Here is an 18,107-nt window from a genome sequence, read left to right on the forward strand (position 1 = left end):
GGGCCAAGAGAGAGGGAGAGACTCTTCAGCAGGCTCCACACCCAGCATGGAGCTGACACTGGGCTCCATCTAATGACCCCGAGATTATGACCTGATATCAATAAGCTGAAATCAAGAGTTGAACATTTAACCAACTGAGCCACCCAGATGCCCCTCGTGTTCTACTTTTTAACATGCCCAATTATCGTTTATTCAAAAGATCTTGACTTTGTGAGCAATAAGGGTGTCAGTACTGGATTCCATAGAGTGGGGAGAGAAAAGGGTATAATGAAGGTGGTGGCAGAACCAAAGAGGATCTGAATCAGGCTGAGCCCCTGGATTATAATAAAGGAGAAAAGGAGAGGAGAGAAGCCCAGTTCTGCGTCTACAGGTAGAACAGAAGTATTTAGCTGTGCCCTGCCTGGAAAAGTAATTTCTCACAGCTGTAGAACACTCCATGGTCTATTATTTAACCACTACTTTACATTAGCCTAGGTCAAATTCTTTAAATCTTTGAATTTAAAGCTCACTATAATAGTGCCATGTTAAAACACTTACTACATACCAGGATCTATGCTCAGTGCTTTACAGGCATTAGCTTATGTAATTCTTCTGTTGGTTTTACCAGTTAGATATTATTATGCCCAGTTTACAGATCAGAAAACTGCTATTCACAAGGGTTAAAACTTGCCCAGATTACACAGCTAGCAAAGCTGAGATTCAGGCCGTTTGTGTGCTTGTCTCACAGGTTTTGTGCTCCTCTACGATCGCTATGAAGAAAATGTCCATCTCCCCAAATTAAAACTCACAGTGTCCAGTTTTTCTTGGAGCAGGGTTTATATGTCACCACCTGGTTCTCCTCTGAATATTCTCTATCAAGTTTGTCCATGATTCCCTCCACATCCAGGGCCCAAATGAACCCAAGAATTGCCACCTTCTTTGGTTACACATATTTTATCAGAAATCATTTGCCTCTGATGCACATTCCAAATGAGATTTTCAGTTGGTCTTTGGGCATCTTTAACACCAGCCTCATCTCTGGGTCTCATACAGCTCCCGCTTGCCTTTTCACTGTCCAGATTTTCATGACCCAACCCCCTTTCCTCTTAGTTCACCTTAGACTGGTTTGATGAGGGAAGGGGGAAAAAAAAGGCTTACATGTTGGGCAAGCTAATGTGGTTCCCCCTTCCTCCACCACCAACCCACCCATCCACAGACTCGATATTCTTGATTATTTTAACAATTGTCTATATTTAAATATATAATAACAATTGTCTATATTTAAATCAAATTTTTCATGGTAACTTCCAACCATTTCTGGAATTGGGGGCAGACTACTTCCTCTGAGTGGGAACAAGATTGGAAGGAGCCAGGGCCTCTCTGTGCTTTGCTTCGTTACAGGTAGGTTTGAGGGGCCACAGAAAGAATATAGCATTCAGTCACTCTCTCTGTTTTATTTATTTATTGGTTTAAAATTTTTCTATTTATTTTAGAGAGAGCAAGAATGCACACTTGGGGGAGGAGCAGAGGGAGAGGGAGAAAAGATGACTCCCTGCTGAGTGTGGAGTCCGATGAGGAAGCTCGATCCCAGGAACCTGAGATCATGAACTGAGCTGAAGCCAAATCAGGCACTTCACCAACTGAGCCATCAGGCACCCTACCCTCTTTTTAAAAAATACTTCCTTCAATTTCAGTAGTAAAATTTAAAAATTCCCCCCCCCAAAAAAATAAAAATTAAAATTAAAATTAAAAATTCCTCTTTTCCTACTCTGCCTCTAGTCTCAGCAGCAGCTTCTGAGCAGGTAATTCAGCTGATCCTTACTGTCCATTCCCTCATATCTGGGCCATTCTATTCTTCTCTTTAGATCCAAGAAGACCTTGGCAGAGAACAAATAGTAGAGCTGAGCTCCTGCTGTTGGTTATTGAGTAACTCAAAAGTTTAACTCTTTGTGGAAATTTGGCAAAATATCTAGCACACACACACACACACAAAAAGCCATCTTCAACTCTCCTGAGTTTCTAGTTTACTAAAATGCTATTTTAATTAAGATGAAATAAAGTTTATCAAAATAATTCTGCATTATTGTCAGCTTTTAGGTAAGATCCTCAAAGCACATCATCAGAATTTGTTCAAATTCTCACAACTGTTAGAAAGTCCAGCTTTAGTTTCAGGGAAACCAAATCAAAGCAACAAATATTTATCGAACATGCCCAGTGCACAGGCCACTGGATCTTCAATGTACCAGGTACTCAATAAATATTTGTGTTTGAAGAAACCCAGGTTCAGAGTGGTTTTGCTGACGTATTAACAGAATAGTACTTTAAATTCCCCCTAAATGGAAAGTTAAGATTATTCAAAATGCTTACTTATCCAGAGGGACTGACAGCTTGTATGAACAGAAATACTGAGTGAGGTTATTCTTGGGAGGTTGAACAGGAGAGAGTTGCATGTAGTCAAAGCTCATTGTCCTACTTTAGTTCAGGAAGTTGTAGGTGGTGAAAGAGAAATAGAGGAGGGGAGAAGACAGAGAGCAGAAGCAGAGGCATGGGGGAAGTTATCTGGAGAACGAGGAGATGGGCTGGGCAAACCCTGAAGCAACAGGAAGCAACTCCTTGTGAAGCTAAGGCAGAAGCCGTGTGTTTTGATAAGTACAGGTCAATCATGGGACTTGTGTCTCTTACCCACTTCTGCAGGGAGCTGCTTTAGCAGATCCATCCAAATCCATTTGAGAGGGGAGGTGGAAACGAGGATCTGCAATGAATGTAGCTTGGTAGCTTTTATCCCATTGGGACACATAGTTGGTTTCAGGCCCTTTCCAGAAGGCCAGTGCTGAAAACCAGCAGTAGCTGCTTGGGGATAGGCTGTTCCAACTTGGGACAGAAACGAGCTTTCAGGAATCACATCTTGTGTGCCTACCGAAGGTCAGCTAACCAGGGAAGGGCGCTGAAGGCAAACCCCTCCAGCTGCTCGTAAGAGAAGTGGGCCGGCGTGCTCTGGAGAGGCAGCCTGGGTCATGCCCAGGTGCAGGATTCCTCCATCAGGTTAGTCTCCCTAGCTTGTCAGGATAACAAAAGGCCCAAGTGAGATGCTGAGGACAAGCTTAGGGACTGAGGAAAATCAGAGGGCCCTTTTTAGATCACAGTAGCCTGAATTTCTTTACACTTGAGGGGTGTAAGAAGATGATAAGCTGAGGTGACTGTAGGTTTTCCTTGAAACTATTTTCAAGAGCTTCAATATTGCAAAGGTAATTTTTCCCCTTTAAACTGATGATACAGGAATAGACCTAGTGCTTGGTGAAGGGAACCATGGGAAGCAGCTGACTTTGATGGCACCCGTTTGGGTGTTGAGCAATGCCAATCATGCTTTACCACTTGTTGTCAAGTTACAGTTCAAACACCACCTCCGAAGTTCTTCCGTCCTCTTCATTCTCACTATTCTGGTGCTGGCCAGCACTCATTATTTCTTGAAAGTCTACTGCAACAGATTCATAACTGGGTTTTCTGTCTCAAGCCCTATTCCACTTCAAATCACAATAATCAAATCTCACTCTGGCTTAAAAACTTTACGGATTTCAAAAAAAAAAACAAAAAAACTTTACGGATTTCAACTGCTAAAAGATAAAATTCAAGGGTGCCTGGGTAGGTCAGTCGACTGCCTTCAGCTCAAGTCATGAACTCAGGGTTCTGGGATCAAGTCCCACATTGAGCCTCCTGTTCATTGGGAAGTCTGGTTCTCCCTCTGTGCCTCCCATTGCTTATGCTCTCTCTCTCTCAAATAAAATCTTAAAAATAACAATAAAAAATAACAAAAAAATGATAAAATACAAGTGACTCAGAACTGTCCACAAAGTTTTTCAGGGCCTGGTCTCAACCTAACTCTTCTAGCTCTCCCAACTCCTTAAAGTTCACTACAAGGCCACAATCTTTCATGATTGTCTATGTGCTCCCAGGCTTGGAAGTATTTACTCCCTACCTTGTTCATCTTGTAAACACTTCCATACCTTTTAAGAATCAACTCTTCAGGTGTAAAACTTTCCTGAATCACCTTTCTTCTCCACCTCTATGCATTGCTCCTTGAAGTAGCCTCTGGGTGATGCTAATTGTATCTTAGGTCTCATTTCCTTCACAGAAGTCTGAGGATGGCAGAAACTGGAACTTTCTGCTTCTAAATTGCTTTAAATCTCACACGTGTGGTCTTTGGACAAATAGGACTGGCATCAGCTGGTAGTGTGTTGGGTAATCCCAGGCCCCACTCCAGACCTGCTGAAATGGTAACCGCCCTTGAAACAGGAGCACCAAGTGAAATGTATGCACATTAAGTCTGAGAAGTACTGACACAGAAGCTCTACAATAAATGTGAATAAAGAGGCACATATCAGATCCCCTCATTGCCCTGCTTGGAAACTTTCCTTGGATTCCCTTTACTTTCGGAATAAAATCCAAATACTTTAGCATGGTCTGCAAGCCTCTGTGATCCAGCTCTGCCTCATCTCATGCCACGGTCTTTGCCTCAACCACTTGGTGTCTGTAATGCATTCTTCTTTCCAAAGATGGAATTCACATATCCTGTTTTCTCTTGACTAGCAGTCTCTTGTCTCCATCACCCACCATTCTGTCCATTCTTCACATCTCACCATCAATGCATCTTCCTCAGGAAAGCCTTTGCTGCCCAGCCAAGCAAGGTTAAATCTTTTTTTTTTTTTTTTAAGATTTTATTTATTTATTCATGAGAGACACAGAGAGAGAGGCAGAGACATAGGCAGAGGGAGAAGCTGGCTCCACACAGGGAGCCCGATGTGGGACTTGATCCCAGGACTCAGGGATCATGCCCTGAGCCACCCAGGCATCACACGTTAAATCTTCTTTGCATACATTCTCATTCTCTCCTTGCTCTTCTTTTGAAGACACCTGCGGCTGGATAATTTTTTGGTAATTCTAGTGTTTTACTCGTGATTGTACCTATTTTTCAACTGTTTTCGTGTCAATTTTCATAACTAGAGTCCAAGCTCCTTGAGGATAGTGTTCTCTTTTAGTGTTGTACATGTGATTAAGAACTCAACTCAATAAATCACTTCAATAAATACCTAAGTGGGTGTTCAGTGAGTAGCTCAAAGTTCATTTTTGATTTACAACGTGTTTCAAAAAAGGTGGCAGCCATTAACGGCTACCATGTTGAAAAGTGGAGGTCTTAAAAAAAAAAAAGGGGGACACCTGGGTGGCTCAGTGGTTGTGTCTGCCTTCAGCTCAGGGCGTGATCCTGTGGTCCCAGAATCAAGTCCCATGGCGGGCTCCCTGCATGGAACCTGCTTCTCCCTCTGCCTCGGTCTCTGCCTGAGTCTCTCAAGAATAAATAAAAGCTTTAAAAAATAATAAGTAAACAAAAAAGTGGAGGGGATTTACTAATTGATCATCGCAGATTAGCTGGTTAATGGGAATGAAATGCTAATATACAGAAAATACAAACTCCTATTACTCTATTTGAGTCTGTAAGGGGTCAGGAAATACCCTACCACTTGTGGGCAGGGTAGGAGTAGCAAAGTGGTAAAGATGGTACAATTGGCTTTGGAATTCCCACTCTAGATTTCTTAATATTCAAGGATGGTTGCTGTAGTTACCATCCTTAATGTCCTCTGACCTTTTTAACTATGGTTCCTTCCCTTAGGGTCAGGTATGGTACCAAAGGATATCTAATTGCTAATTGTTGGTAGGAGGTGTAAATAATCCTGTTTATGTGTATTACTTTTCTTCAAAAATAAAGGAAATGCCAGCCAATTTCTGTAAGATTACTTCTATAAATATCTTATTACACTGAACAAAAAGGTCATTCCTTGGTCTTACTAGTACCCAATTATTACTTCAAAAAGTGCCTTTGCACATTTGATTTGTTGGAATCAGGATCCAAATAAACTCTACATGTTGTATTTGTTCTTTTTTTCCTCTTTCCTTTGAATCTAGAGCAGTCCTTCCCCCCCCCCCTCCTTTTTTCTTCTTCACACCACTGAATTGCTGACTTAGGCATATTTTACACCAGTCTCTAAGAGAAACCAATCTACACTTATCTTCTAACTGCGAGGAATGACTAATTGGTGGGGATTTCAGGACAATTAGAAGAATGGAAAGAAAAAAAAATATTTGCATCAGGAAGGTACTCAGAGGAATTCCATGTTGCTTAAAAATAAAGAAGGTCCTGATTAAGAATAGCCCTAAGAACCAGAACTTTGGATGTTAGCCATGGAGTCTCATTGAACACTGACCGTAGGATCTCAAAACCATTACTTTTACTGCTAATGTGCAATTACTGTAGAACATATGAAGGAACTGGACTGCAATGTATTTAAGGCTGGAGTAATTCCTATGATATCTCTACAAAATTGGCTACTACAAGTATGTGTTTACTTGTGCATAGTATCTAATTCGCTATTTTTTTACATAAAAAGTGTAAGAAAGGTGTAACAATCCCAAGGTTAGAATAAAATGGCACAGACTCATTTATAAAAAAGACTACACGTTTCTCCTCATTAATTTATCATTTAATATAAATGCTGACAGAAAGCAGATAAAGACCTTGTAGACACTTTCATATATTTACAAACCAAAAGGTGAATCACCTCCTTCTACTTGTTAAAATAACCCTTTTATCTGCAACTCATGGGAGCTTTAAACACTACTTAGGAGCAACATGAGGCTGAGTCAGTTTCCAAGGTAATAAAGGAAATAGCATTTTAACAAATGTGGCATCTTTGATATAAACAACATGCACACAAATAATACAAAATTGAAAAAGATGGCCTTAATCCTCTTAAAAACCTGACAAGTGTAACGTCTACTTATTCAGACCCAGAATTCTGCTGCCCTAAACATCTTCCTATTACTCTATTTCCACCTCACTTATTTTGAAGGCTGTTTAAAAATTGGAAATATAAACACATTAAAGAGAAGAAAATGGTCCATTTCAAACAGGGTTCTTTTTCCTATTTCAAAAGAACTTTTAAGAGAGTCTTCAAATAAGATTTCACAATTTGTAAGATGCTAAAGAATTATTCACACAGATTGAAATTCTAACCTATTTGTCTTCTTTTTAAGTTGAAAACACTGGGAAAAAGTAAAATTTCACAAACGTTAGCAATTTAAAATCAGCTGTCACTTTAAGACTCAATATTTTTATTTCTGAACAGGTGGGTGGAGAAAGGCAAAAAAAAATGGGGCTGAGGCAAGGAAAAAATAGGAATGCAAGAGAACTTTTAAAAAATGGTATTTTTGTCTAGCACTGATTTCTAAGAACAGGAGATATAAATTCTCACTATCCAAAACTAAGTGATTTCATGAAGTCATTTATAACCTGACTCAAATCTCATGGGCTCCTTTATTAATCTAAATTATTTTTGTCTTGTTAAATATACCTCTGCAGGGCACAATCACATACAATCAATACGATTGGTAAATTACACAAGCTCTATCCCAAGCAAATATGCATCAATGTTAAAAAGTTAAAAAAAAAAAAAAAAAAAAAACACAACAACAACAACAAAAAAAAAACAAAAAAAAAATCCACCCAAAAAGGTGATAATGACTGCAGAATGTCTCGGGGAGACTGGTATGGGCCTAAAGACCAAATTGACCATAGTGTGGGGGGTGGGGGGTGGGTAGCAGGGGTAACAAGGGAACAGACCGCACACAAAGAGGAATCTCACAACTGGAAAATGCTTAAGTGGGTAAAAGATTTTGTTCATCACTTTAATTCACTTTTTCCATTGCTCTTGTTCCAAGAAGTCATAGTATCATCATAAAGTAAGACAATGAGACCTCTGGATCAGTAAATAAAAAAGAAAAGGAAAGAAAAAAGTCCCTCCAGGTTCCTTTCATTTCCAGAAGGTGAGAAGAGAAAGGATGAAGGGGGTGGGGCTGGGGTAATGAAAATGTGGGCAATAATACACTTGGAAAAAGTAGCACTCAGGAGAGTGCCTTAGTTGAACAGAGGATGTAAAAATGATAAACAAATGTTTAAATTACCTTTAAATCAGAGGAATATTTTACAGGGTTGTTTAGATATTGTTGTAAGAATGGCAGCCAATCAGTGATTACACTATAAATGGTGATTTTTTTTTTTTAAATCAGCCCCCACCCAACGAACAACTAGGCAACCAATTATCCAACAGTTTCTTTCCATCCTTTTCTTGACCCTTTAATGCACTAGCTGGGGTGGGTGGCAGGGGCTGCCTGACAGTTTCCAGTTATAAGATGACTCTGAGTGTACAACCTAAAATGGATGCCAAAGACTTGTGAGCTCTGTCTACTTAAGAGTTAAAAACAACAAAACAAAACAAAAACAATCAGAAACAGAGACCTCAATACAAGAAAATAAGTCACCCTATCTAGTAGATAATATACTAACTCCACAGGATGTAACTTTCCTAAATACACATTTTTGGACACAATATAATCTTGAGGTTTAATTTCTCTCTCTTGGGTTATTGTGCCTTATTTTCTTGTGAAAATAAAGGTTATTACTCTAGGGATGTTTTGTTCAGGAATCAAATTTAAAGTAAATTCAGTGTTTGGCTGAAAATTCAGAGGCTCTGAAAACAAGGATTCCAGTGGTGAGGTTAAGTCCCTTTATCACAACAGGATTTCAAAGGGCTTTACCCACTTTGTTCAGTGCAGTATTGAAAACCCACCTATTGGGAACACTATTATTAAAAGGTGTTATTTCTTTCTGGTGGTGGCAGTGTCCTATTCTTTATTAACATCGTAGCTAGTATTACTTACCAATGAGAATGTTATATATGGAAACATCTCTAGGAGTCAAAGCAATAAAATTTTAAAAACCAAATTATAAGGGCATTTGCTATATTTAATAGTACTTTTTGACAAAAATAGCTTTCTTTTTCAAATGGCTCAAAAAGTTGAATTAATAACTTAAAAAATATATTAACTGCAATCCACCTACAATTCCCAATAAGTCATTTCAGCAGGAAAATTTCATAAAGCTGAGCTGAAGTAACAAATAAATATAAAACCCATAGATGTTCAAGGTAGAAAGGTATGAATGAGGACCAGCAAAATGGGTAAAATGACAATAGAAGTAGACTGCTTGCTTGTTCAATTCCTAATGTTTAAAGTGAAATCTGCTTTAGTTTAGTTGCTCTAATTTTCATCTACAAGAACAGGCTGATTTTTCAGAGAAGAGATCATCTTGCATCACCATCACCATGTATCACCAACTAAAAATACACATGATCAGGCTTTTTTAGAGTACAGTTACTTTCCAGGCAGATTATTAATTTCTCCTAAAAAGTAACTGGGTCTTTCCTTTTAATAAAATATGTATCATTACAGGTGCTTTTTACAGGTAGATTTTATATATGAAACCCTTACTCAATTCTTTAAAATGAGCAAAAACAAAGTGGAAGATGGTAAGACCTCCATCCATCACCATTTGTATTTAAAAGCAAATACTTTAGTGAAAAGAATCTGTTTTTTTCTCCAAATCTGAATATAATCTCATATGCAGTGACTACAGTTTATTTCTCACTAGTCACATGCTCATGAATTCTTTTACCCAGTCTCATAGCTTGACCAAAGTGATATAGATTGTCCTTCAGATACAAGTAAAAAACCAAAACACACAAGATGCTATTATGACAAGATAATCTCAAAAAATGGGGGGACTGCTTACACAAAATACTGTAAAAGATGACATTCACTGGTTTAGAGAAACTGATGAATTTTCATTACTTTTACATTTTATAAGGCCAGCTACCTTTAACAGTTAACTTTAGACAAATCTACTTACACAATACAATCACAAATACTAAAAGGTTTCACAATCAAAATGGCTATTTCCCCCCCAAACCAAAACAGAGTAAAGCACAAGTCTTTGGCTCTCCTTTAAAGAAAACAGCAGGTTACCATTCTTAACCAGACCTTTGTTTGCCTACCAGTAGGGCAAATACCACATTTGTGCATCACTGAGTAATAACACCATTAGAAAAGGCAACTTCACAGAAGTTATTGGCTAAGCGAATTCATTTGAATGCTCTGTTTTGAGGCAGCAAACTGTCACTGTTGCAGATTAGGGAGGGCTGTGGGTAAGTCAAGGGGAATTTGCAAGATAGAAAAGGGCCAGAAAAAAAACCACAAAACTTTGAGCTCCAACCCTGAAGACCTATGGAAAGTCTGATGGAGTTACATATTCATGGTAGCAAATGAGAATCATACCAATTTTATTTTAGGCAAAAGAATAAATACACAGGAAAGTGGAGGAGAAGGGAAAGGGAAATAAGATGAGAGAAGGGAATCAGCCACATAAATGCCATACCAAATAATTTTTTATACATTGTGAGTAGTTGAATATTTGTAGCTGGCATTAGAAATAGTGTCTTATCATGTGAATACTATTACTAGAAACCTATACTACAGCTAATTGTTCTTTTGATTACAAAAGTAATAAGGAATGGATCTTTGGTCACTTTAGCTTCTGTAAATTACCCAAGACAGGGCAGCTATTGGATTTATCTTGTGACAGTATCTAGAAGTAAGGCAAAAGAACTATATATAAGTTAGGAAATTGCGTGTAGATATCTTATTCTCAGTTCTACTCTTTTCCAGAGATACCTTTGGGGAAAAAATAAAGTCAAAGTACTTTTATATCCCTAGCTATAATAAGATTCCGGTTTTGTTATCTAAACAAGAATGAACATAGTGCTTAATATACTCCTACCATAACTCTCTAAGAATTGCTTGTGTTCATCTGTGATGTCAGTCTTGCTTCTAAATTCAGTGAAAAGCAAATAAAGTCATCTCCAGAAGAAATCCATATTTTACTAAGTAGAAAGCATAAAAACTCTATTTCCTGACTGATTTAATTTCTTAACTGTCTCTAAAGGCATACATTTTAAAAGCCAAAAAAAAAAAAAAAAATCAATGGCTTCTATAGGCTTTGACAAAGCAGCTGAAGAGTCGAGTAGTTTTTGTTTTTTTTTTTTTTAAAGAATCAAGTAGTTTTGCCCAAATAGGCCACTTACCCTTATAGGTTCATCATTTTACAAAGTGTATCACAGAGAAAAGGAAAAGAAAAGAAAAAAAAAAAAATCCAAACTTTGGAGGTTTTATTTAATTCCTAAAACTGCTTATGAACACTAAGAAAGTTTTAAGAATTTCCATGAGATAAAAAGCAGTGACCAATTTAAATAGGTAAGTCATATGCACAATGAGAACAGGATATCATTCTTTTGCCTTTCTGCCAACTAGATTTCCTCTAGAGTGTGTGGGTCCTTACTGAGGTTATAGCTAGAATTAAGGCTACAATTTAAGAGATCTGCCTCCCATCCCCATCCCCAATGAAATTATCTTAAAAAGCGAAAGAATATTTTAAGTCAATTCAACTGTGGCTTTTCTAGTTTTATTCAGAATAGTAATAAAGTTAGAATAAGTTAACACCTATTCCTGCCTAACTTACAAAATCAAAATGGTGAAAGCAAGGAGTGTATTTGAAAGATATAAAAATAAGTTGACTTATTAGATGTCTCAATGGAGTTCCAAAATAGAATTTTAATTTTATTCTGAACGTCAACAAAATCAATACTCATAAATTCCTTTCCAATATCAGAATCATTCTGAGTTCCAAGCTGAACCAACTGCTTCTAAAATTTATAAATTATCTAACATGTCCAAAGGAGAAATAAGACTGCCCAAATCTGCCTACAGAATGTTGGAGGCCAAGAATGTTGCCTTTTATAGTTACACAAAGAAATGAAAAATCTTGGGACTCTGTCAGACACACGAAGTTTCTTTCCTTCTCCCAAAAAACAATAAGCACTTACATATAAGAGGGTTTTAAGCAAAAAAGAAAACAAACAAAAAGCAAAAAAAGCAAGTGTGTATTTTTAAAAAGGAAAATATGGATATCAACTGAAAAAAAATGCCTCATCTTCATTCAGTGCTTCTACCTCCCAGTCATTTTATCGCAACAGCTGCGCTCATGCGAAAAAATCCTTAAAACATACCCAATATATATACAGATATAGCTATGTATATATGTATATATATAATATATATAAATTTTTATTTAAATAAAAAAGAAAGCTCGAATCCCAAGCCAATATGTGTATATCAAATCCTTGACCAGCCAGGTCTGTAGGGCATAATCAAATTCAATGTGAAATAGTATATAAACACGGTGCCTTGACTGGGCAAATTAAATAATCGCTACTCAAAAGAGTGTTCTGTTTGGACTCTCCTACTGGTAGGCAATGGCAGGACTGTATTTCCCTCCCCCCTCCCCCCATTTGTTTCAGTTAACAGTATGATGGACATAGAGCTTACACTGAGGTTGTTATGACCTCAGCAGGAGTTAAGGGTTAAGAAAATAAGAAACAAGAAAAATACAAACTCTTGCTTTTACCCAACCAAAGCAATGCAGTAACTTATTACATAACCAGTGCTTTCTGTTGTAGTAGTATAATCCAGAAAGGGAAATTTTTAAAAAATCAGGCAAACATAGGAATGAGGAGGGTGACTATATCAAATAATCCCCCCTAAACATGTTTTATAGGGTCTTAGCTCAGTATAGACACATGGCATCAGAATATGTGCAGCAGAACTAAATTTTAAAATTTCTTATTCTTTTCAACATTTTCATCAAGAATCTCTTCACTATGAAAACTAACTTTTAGGTACTTAACTGCCTACTTGCGCCGATGATTCTGAACAACAACTATTAATTTATAAACTATCCTTAAGAACTGGGCAGTTTGTATTTGACTCATCTATTTGAAAACCAGGGGCTTTAATTTTATTTTATACTTTTGGGTTCTGACAGTAAAACAGAACAAAAACATCAACAGAAATAATGTGACTGCTCATTTTCAATTCAAGTGTTGCAGTTTTAAAACATGGTTGATTTTCCCAGTGGTTTTTGTTTTCTGGGTTTTTAAAAAACATTTTATGATTTTAACAAAAGTTTAATTTAATTTGAAAAGCACAACTCCAAATTTCCAACCATCAGCTCAGTACAGGTAATATACCAACCATGTATTTTTCAGTACTAACTAATAAATTACAGTTCATTCTTAAAATAATCTCCATTTAAAACTAATCGAACAGCCTACAATATTGGCCTGGCTTTCTGATTACATCAAGAGAATGAAATGGATCCATAATATGGAAATGAGGACTTCAAAAAATTAATTAGGAATTATCTCTCTGAAAAAGTGGAAGTAAAAACAAAAACAAGAAACAAAACCCACCTGAACAACAAAAAGTTTTAGTGCCATATGAAAAACACACACATGAAGCCAGAAACCAGAAAGGGAAAGAAAATTATGACTTTCAAATAAGAGCTCTTGGAAAAGTTGGTTTGCTGCACATTTTCTAATAACTAGTCTACTACTGTCTCTTTGTTTCTCAAGCACCACAGAATTCTCAGACAGTCCGGTGCTTTCTGTCTGTTTTAACTTATGGGGTTGTGAAAGTTGGGAAGGATCGGGGATAAGGAATTATACACTGGGTATGTAATAATACCAAAATACAAGAAAAACCTACTTCATTAAGATCATACAATTAATCAAACAGAGTGTATATATAATATCTTCTTTTTTTTTAAAGCCCTGGATCCAAGGCGTCCAAAGTTATTAAAATAAAGTTCATTCACAGAACAAAAACAAATTTAATCTGAATTGCTTGCAGATACTGCTAATTTTCTTTTTCTTTTTCTTTTTTTTTAAATTAAAAAATGCATTAATGTGAACTATGTGCAGGGTTTGTTTTTAGTAGTGGTATTTGTGCACATTGCCTCCGGTACTTTTCTTGGATTTCTCTGACCACTCTCAGAGAAAAAGTTTAGAAGTTATCTGTTCTCCTACCCCTATGCCCCACAAATTGATCAGGAGCAAAAGATAAAAGTCGAACTCTTCATAATTTAGGGAGCAGAAGTGGATGTGACTCCGGCTCTCTGGGAGTCATTGTTGTCACCTCCTCCCTCGGGATCCTCTGACAGGTTCAGAGAGCTGGTCTTGTTTGACAGGAGGCTGATATTCTCTTGTGTCAAAGCTGAGCCATTTGGTACATCACTATTAATTAAAAAAACAACAACAATATTAAATAAGGAGAGATAAAAATGATTAGTAGAATAAAATCAATAGGGCCTTTCTTTTAGGAGTATGGAAAAATACACAAGTAGCTTTTAAATTTTAGTTTACAGTTCTATACCCATGCTTTATTATAGAAGTGGGCAAACAAAGGCTAATCAGTGCCTATTTTTCTAAGTACAGTTTTACTGAAACACAGCCTGCCATTTGTTTATGTATTGTCTATGACTGCTTTCACACTACAATGGCAGAATTGAGCATTTCCAGAGACTGTAAGACCCATAGTTTTAAATACTTACTAACAGGACTTTAATAAGAAAAAGTTCTGACCCCTTTAAGCTTTAGCAGGCTTACTCGTATGAGAAATTATTCTGAACTTAGGACAAATGCATGGATTTAAACAGCTAAAACTTAAGCCTGAAACCAAGAGAGCATTAGAAATTATTGTTGTACAATCGTCAGGAAGGTAACTCAGGACTCTGTAGTAAATGACTTCACAATAACCTAGGGAAATAATTAAAGCTATGCAAACAAAGAATTGACTGTGATACGGTTTATTGCGGGGTTGTTTAATCATAGCTGACATATATCCTTCCACACCTCTAGATGATGTGGGATAGGCCGAATTAAAAACTAGGGGGATAGGGTGGAAGGTGGATTTGAAAGAGGCTACATATCCACACACTTTAAAAGGACTGGAAAGGTCTACACCAAAATGTTGAATTGGTTTTAAATAAAATAAAAAATAGGAGAAAGAAGAAATGGAACCAGAAAAACTCATTTGTTATATATTAACAATCTTGGATCTGTAAATAAGTTTCATGACTCAGAAAAACAAGTTTTAGAACTAAATTTATGTGAAAATATTTTCTCAATGTATACAGAATGATTTCTTAAAAAAGAGATTTTATTTATTTGAGAGAGAGAAGAGAGGGCACAAGCAGAATGTAGAGGCAGAGAGAGAGGGAGGGAGAAGCAGACTCTCAGCTGAGCAGGGAGCCCAATGCAGGGCTTGATCCCAGGACCCCAGGATCATGACATGAGCTGAAGGCAGACGCTTAACTGACTGAGCCACCCAGGCACACCTGAATAATGGTATTTAAAAAAAAAAAAAATCATATTTATGAGGGAACTTCTGTCAGGATTGGATAATATAAGACTATGAAATGTCCCTTTCTTTACCTGAATGTCAATGTAAGGTCCTCAGCTGAAACCTTATTTTGTGGTTCTGGTTGTCCATTTTCTGCTTGTTTACTTGTATTCAATTTGCTTTTCATGTCCAGAGTACACTGGTTCTCCTTTGGAAGAGAAGGAAGTAAATTAAATTATCTTCTATTTAACAGTGCTAATGAAATAGACCAAATATAGATAATACAAATTGATAATCCAAAATCGTATTTTTATATGATATTTATAAATCATTTTTATAAAATGACCAAAGAAATGGGCAGCCTAAAAGAGAGACATACATGATAATAAGAGAGTACATCTGCTCACTATCCAAGCTAGAAAACAAGGGAGAGAATGCCCCAAGTTAGAAAAACTGATGACTTAGAAAAGGTAAGCAAAAATATAATCACTACCTATAACATACTTATTGAAAGCAAAAAAATGAAATACCTCATTTATTTGCTTGGAAAGAACTTATAACTATTTAACAAAAGAGTCAATTACCATGCAACCTAGGGGAATGGTTCACTCCCCCCAAATCCAAAATTTCCCAAAACCAGTATTTGTGCATTAGGAGGCATTTCCACGGATACAATTCCTCAGGAAGGAATGTGCAGACTGCATTTCCCTCGTAATAAAAAAACAGGTCTTCAATAACTAAAGGGCTATAAAAAATGACTGCTATTTGTGAACACATAGTTTTTTAAGATCATGGTATTGCAAAATCATAACATCATCCCCTCTCAGCTTCCCTAATCAGTATGTTTAACAATAATTTAATAATACCCAATTAACTGCCTTGTTTTCCCTGCAAGTTTTTCATAATGCAGAATCCTAAGACAAAGAACACTCACATCAAAAGGGAATGAGAGGAGGAATGAATAAAAAAGGGAGGCAGCCCATCTTCATGATAATTCTAGGTATTAACCACTCACTGGAGTGCCTTAGGGGTGATGATTCTAGAGCTCTAGAGCTGCAAGTTCTAAGACATCACTACACAAAAGCTTTCCTTTCACCTCTTCTAGTTCCCACCCCTTTCCCACCAGAACACTCACCAGACTCAGTTCCCGGGTTCTCTTCCCGATTTCCCTTTCCACCTGGTGCAGTTCCAAACTCAATTGCTCACTTGAAATCATCCCAGGCCATTTTGGAGTTGGTGGTGGGGGCTGTGACTGGCCTGCCAGGGTGTTGACCTCCCTCTGCAACACCAGCCTGTTACTAACAGCCTAGTGCATAAAGCCAAGCACATACACAACTCAACACATTTCACACCATGCACGGGATGACCAGGCCCATTCTCAGACCACTGCCTAAAGTAGCTTATCAGGAAGATATGTGCAATAGAAATGATGCAACTATAAGGCACTGTCTCTTTTGAGTGCCATCTGAATTAAAAAAGAAAAACTAGGTGATTTAAACTTAGTAAACAGTAATTTAACATTAGGTAGAAGTTGCTCTTACTTTATTTGAAAGAGAAGTATAAATGTACATCTTTCCCCCTCTTTCTTAAATTCAATTTTCTGAAGTAAATCCTGCGATTTATTTCAATGAAACCTCAGTAATGGCAAGGACTTTTAACCATACTGAGTTAAATATGTGGCAAACTTCCAACTGATGCTGATTATCCTTTTGGAACAGAAAATGGGTCTACAAATTTCAACTTAGACAAAAAACCATGAATTAGTATGATAAGGAATAAGAGTTGATGGAGTTAATGGTCTGAATCTTTAAAAAAGTCAACCAAAGGACATAGTCAAACACAGCATTTTTTTTTTTACAACAGGAATCAGCAAGAAGTTCTAGACCAATGTAAATGAAATGGCACAAGACAAAATATGAATGTTATATAGTAAAAAAAATTCTAAGCCTTACTGCTTACATAAAGAACACAAGTCAGACATGTATTCCCAAAAAAGCAATCTCCTGTTGGTCTTTGTAATAAGGGAATCTAAGAATTAGTTAAAAATTTATTTCCAAAGGGATGTCTTCCTTATTAAAGATCTTGGTAGAAAGATAACTACTATCTTTCAACTGGAAGAGGAGGACTATAGCACTTGCCTGACCTACCACCAGTCAAGGTCACTGTAAGGGTCAAATAGGACCTGTGATGATATCTCATCAACTGAAAGAACTATATTAATGAAAGGCATAATCACTATACAGAGGCCAGTTTTTTAAAAGTCTAAGTTCTAAGCTTCTATCTTTTAAAGATTTAAAAATATATCCTGAAGACTAAAAGAAATGAGAATTTTTTTTTAGATTAAGAAAGGCAGTATGAAAAAATGAAAAAATGTTAAGCTAAAAGCATTTGTTTATAAAAACTGTATACCTTAAATGTGCCATCAGGGAATATAAATTCCTGCTGGGGTATTTTAGATAGTCTGTTTTCTCTTCTCATGGAATAGAAAGTTCTAAATTTTCTATTGTCCCACACTGGACTCTTAAGTACTTAAACTCTTTGAAGAATGGACACCTATACTAACTCTTTAAGAAACAGACGTTAAGTTTTTATGCTCATCCTACCTCAAAAATTCTTCCTTTTAAAACTCCTTTGAGAACTCTTCAAAAATTGGAATGAAAAAATATCTGTAAGTTGGTACCTCTAGTCCACGTAGCTGAGTCTGTTGGCTAATTTGGTGGTTTAGCTGTTGTAATTCTAGTCGTAGCTGTTCCCTCTCAGCAGATGGAAGGGGCTTTCCATGACTGGCCACTTCTGACATGGATATTCTCTCCCTTTGGTGGGAAAGAAAGGATGGAATAAATTTTAAGTTTTATTTTAAAAAAATAGTATTGAGGGATCCCTGGGTGGCGCAGCGGTTTGGCGCCTGCCTTTGGCCCAGGGCGCGATCCTGGAGACCCGGGATCGAATCC

At 37.0% G+C, this 18,107-nt stretch overlaps 1 protein-coding gene across 6 annotated transcripts in view; it reads right to left on the bottom strand.

The window, feature by feature from the left end:
• Positions 1-6,487: 6,487 nt before the first annotated feature.
• RC3H1 (ring finger and CCCH-type domains 1) overlaps positions 6,488-18,107 on the bottom strand; it is a 79,722-nt gene continuing 68,102 nt past the window's right edge. For 4 of the 6 annotated variants that reach the window (XM_077901741.1, XM_077901738.1, XM_077901740.1 and 1 more), the window contains exons 17-20: positions 17,837-17,969; positions 16,292-16,462; positions 15,249-15,364; positions 6,488-14,048 (exon numbers count right to left, since the gene is read on the bottom strand). In XM_077901741.1, coding sequence (XP_077757867.1) covers positions 13,898-14,048; positions 15,249-15,364; positions 16,292-16,462; positions 17,837-17,969 — 571 coding nt within the window. In that variant the 3' untranslated portion in view covers positions 6,488-13,897. The remainder of the gene's footprint in view (positions 14,049-15,248; positions 15,365-16,291; positions 16,463-17,836; positions 17,970-18,107) is intronic. The other 2 variants (XM_077901742.1, XM_077901743.1) reach the window with 2 other exon arrangements.

Source organism: Canis aureus, chromosome 6, assembly GCF_053574225.1.
Source record: "Canis aureus isolate CA01 chromosome 6, VMU_Caureus_v.1.0, whole genome shotgun sequence".
In the NCBI taxonomy this organism is placed as follows: Eukaryota; Metazoa; Chordata; class Mammalia; order Carnivora; family Canidae; genus Canis; species Canis aureus.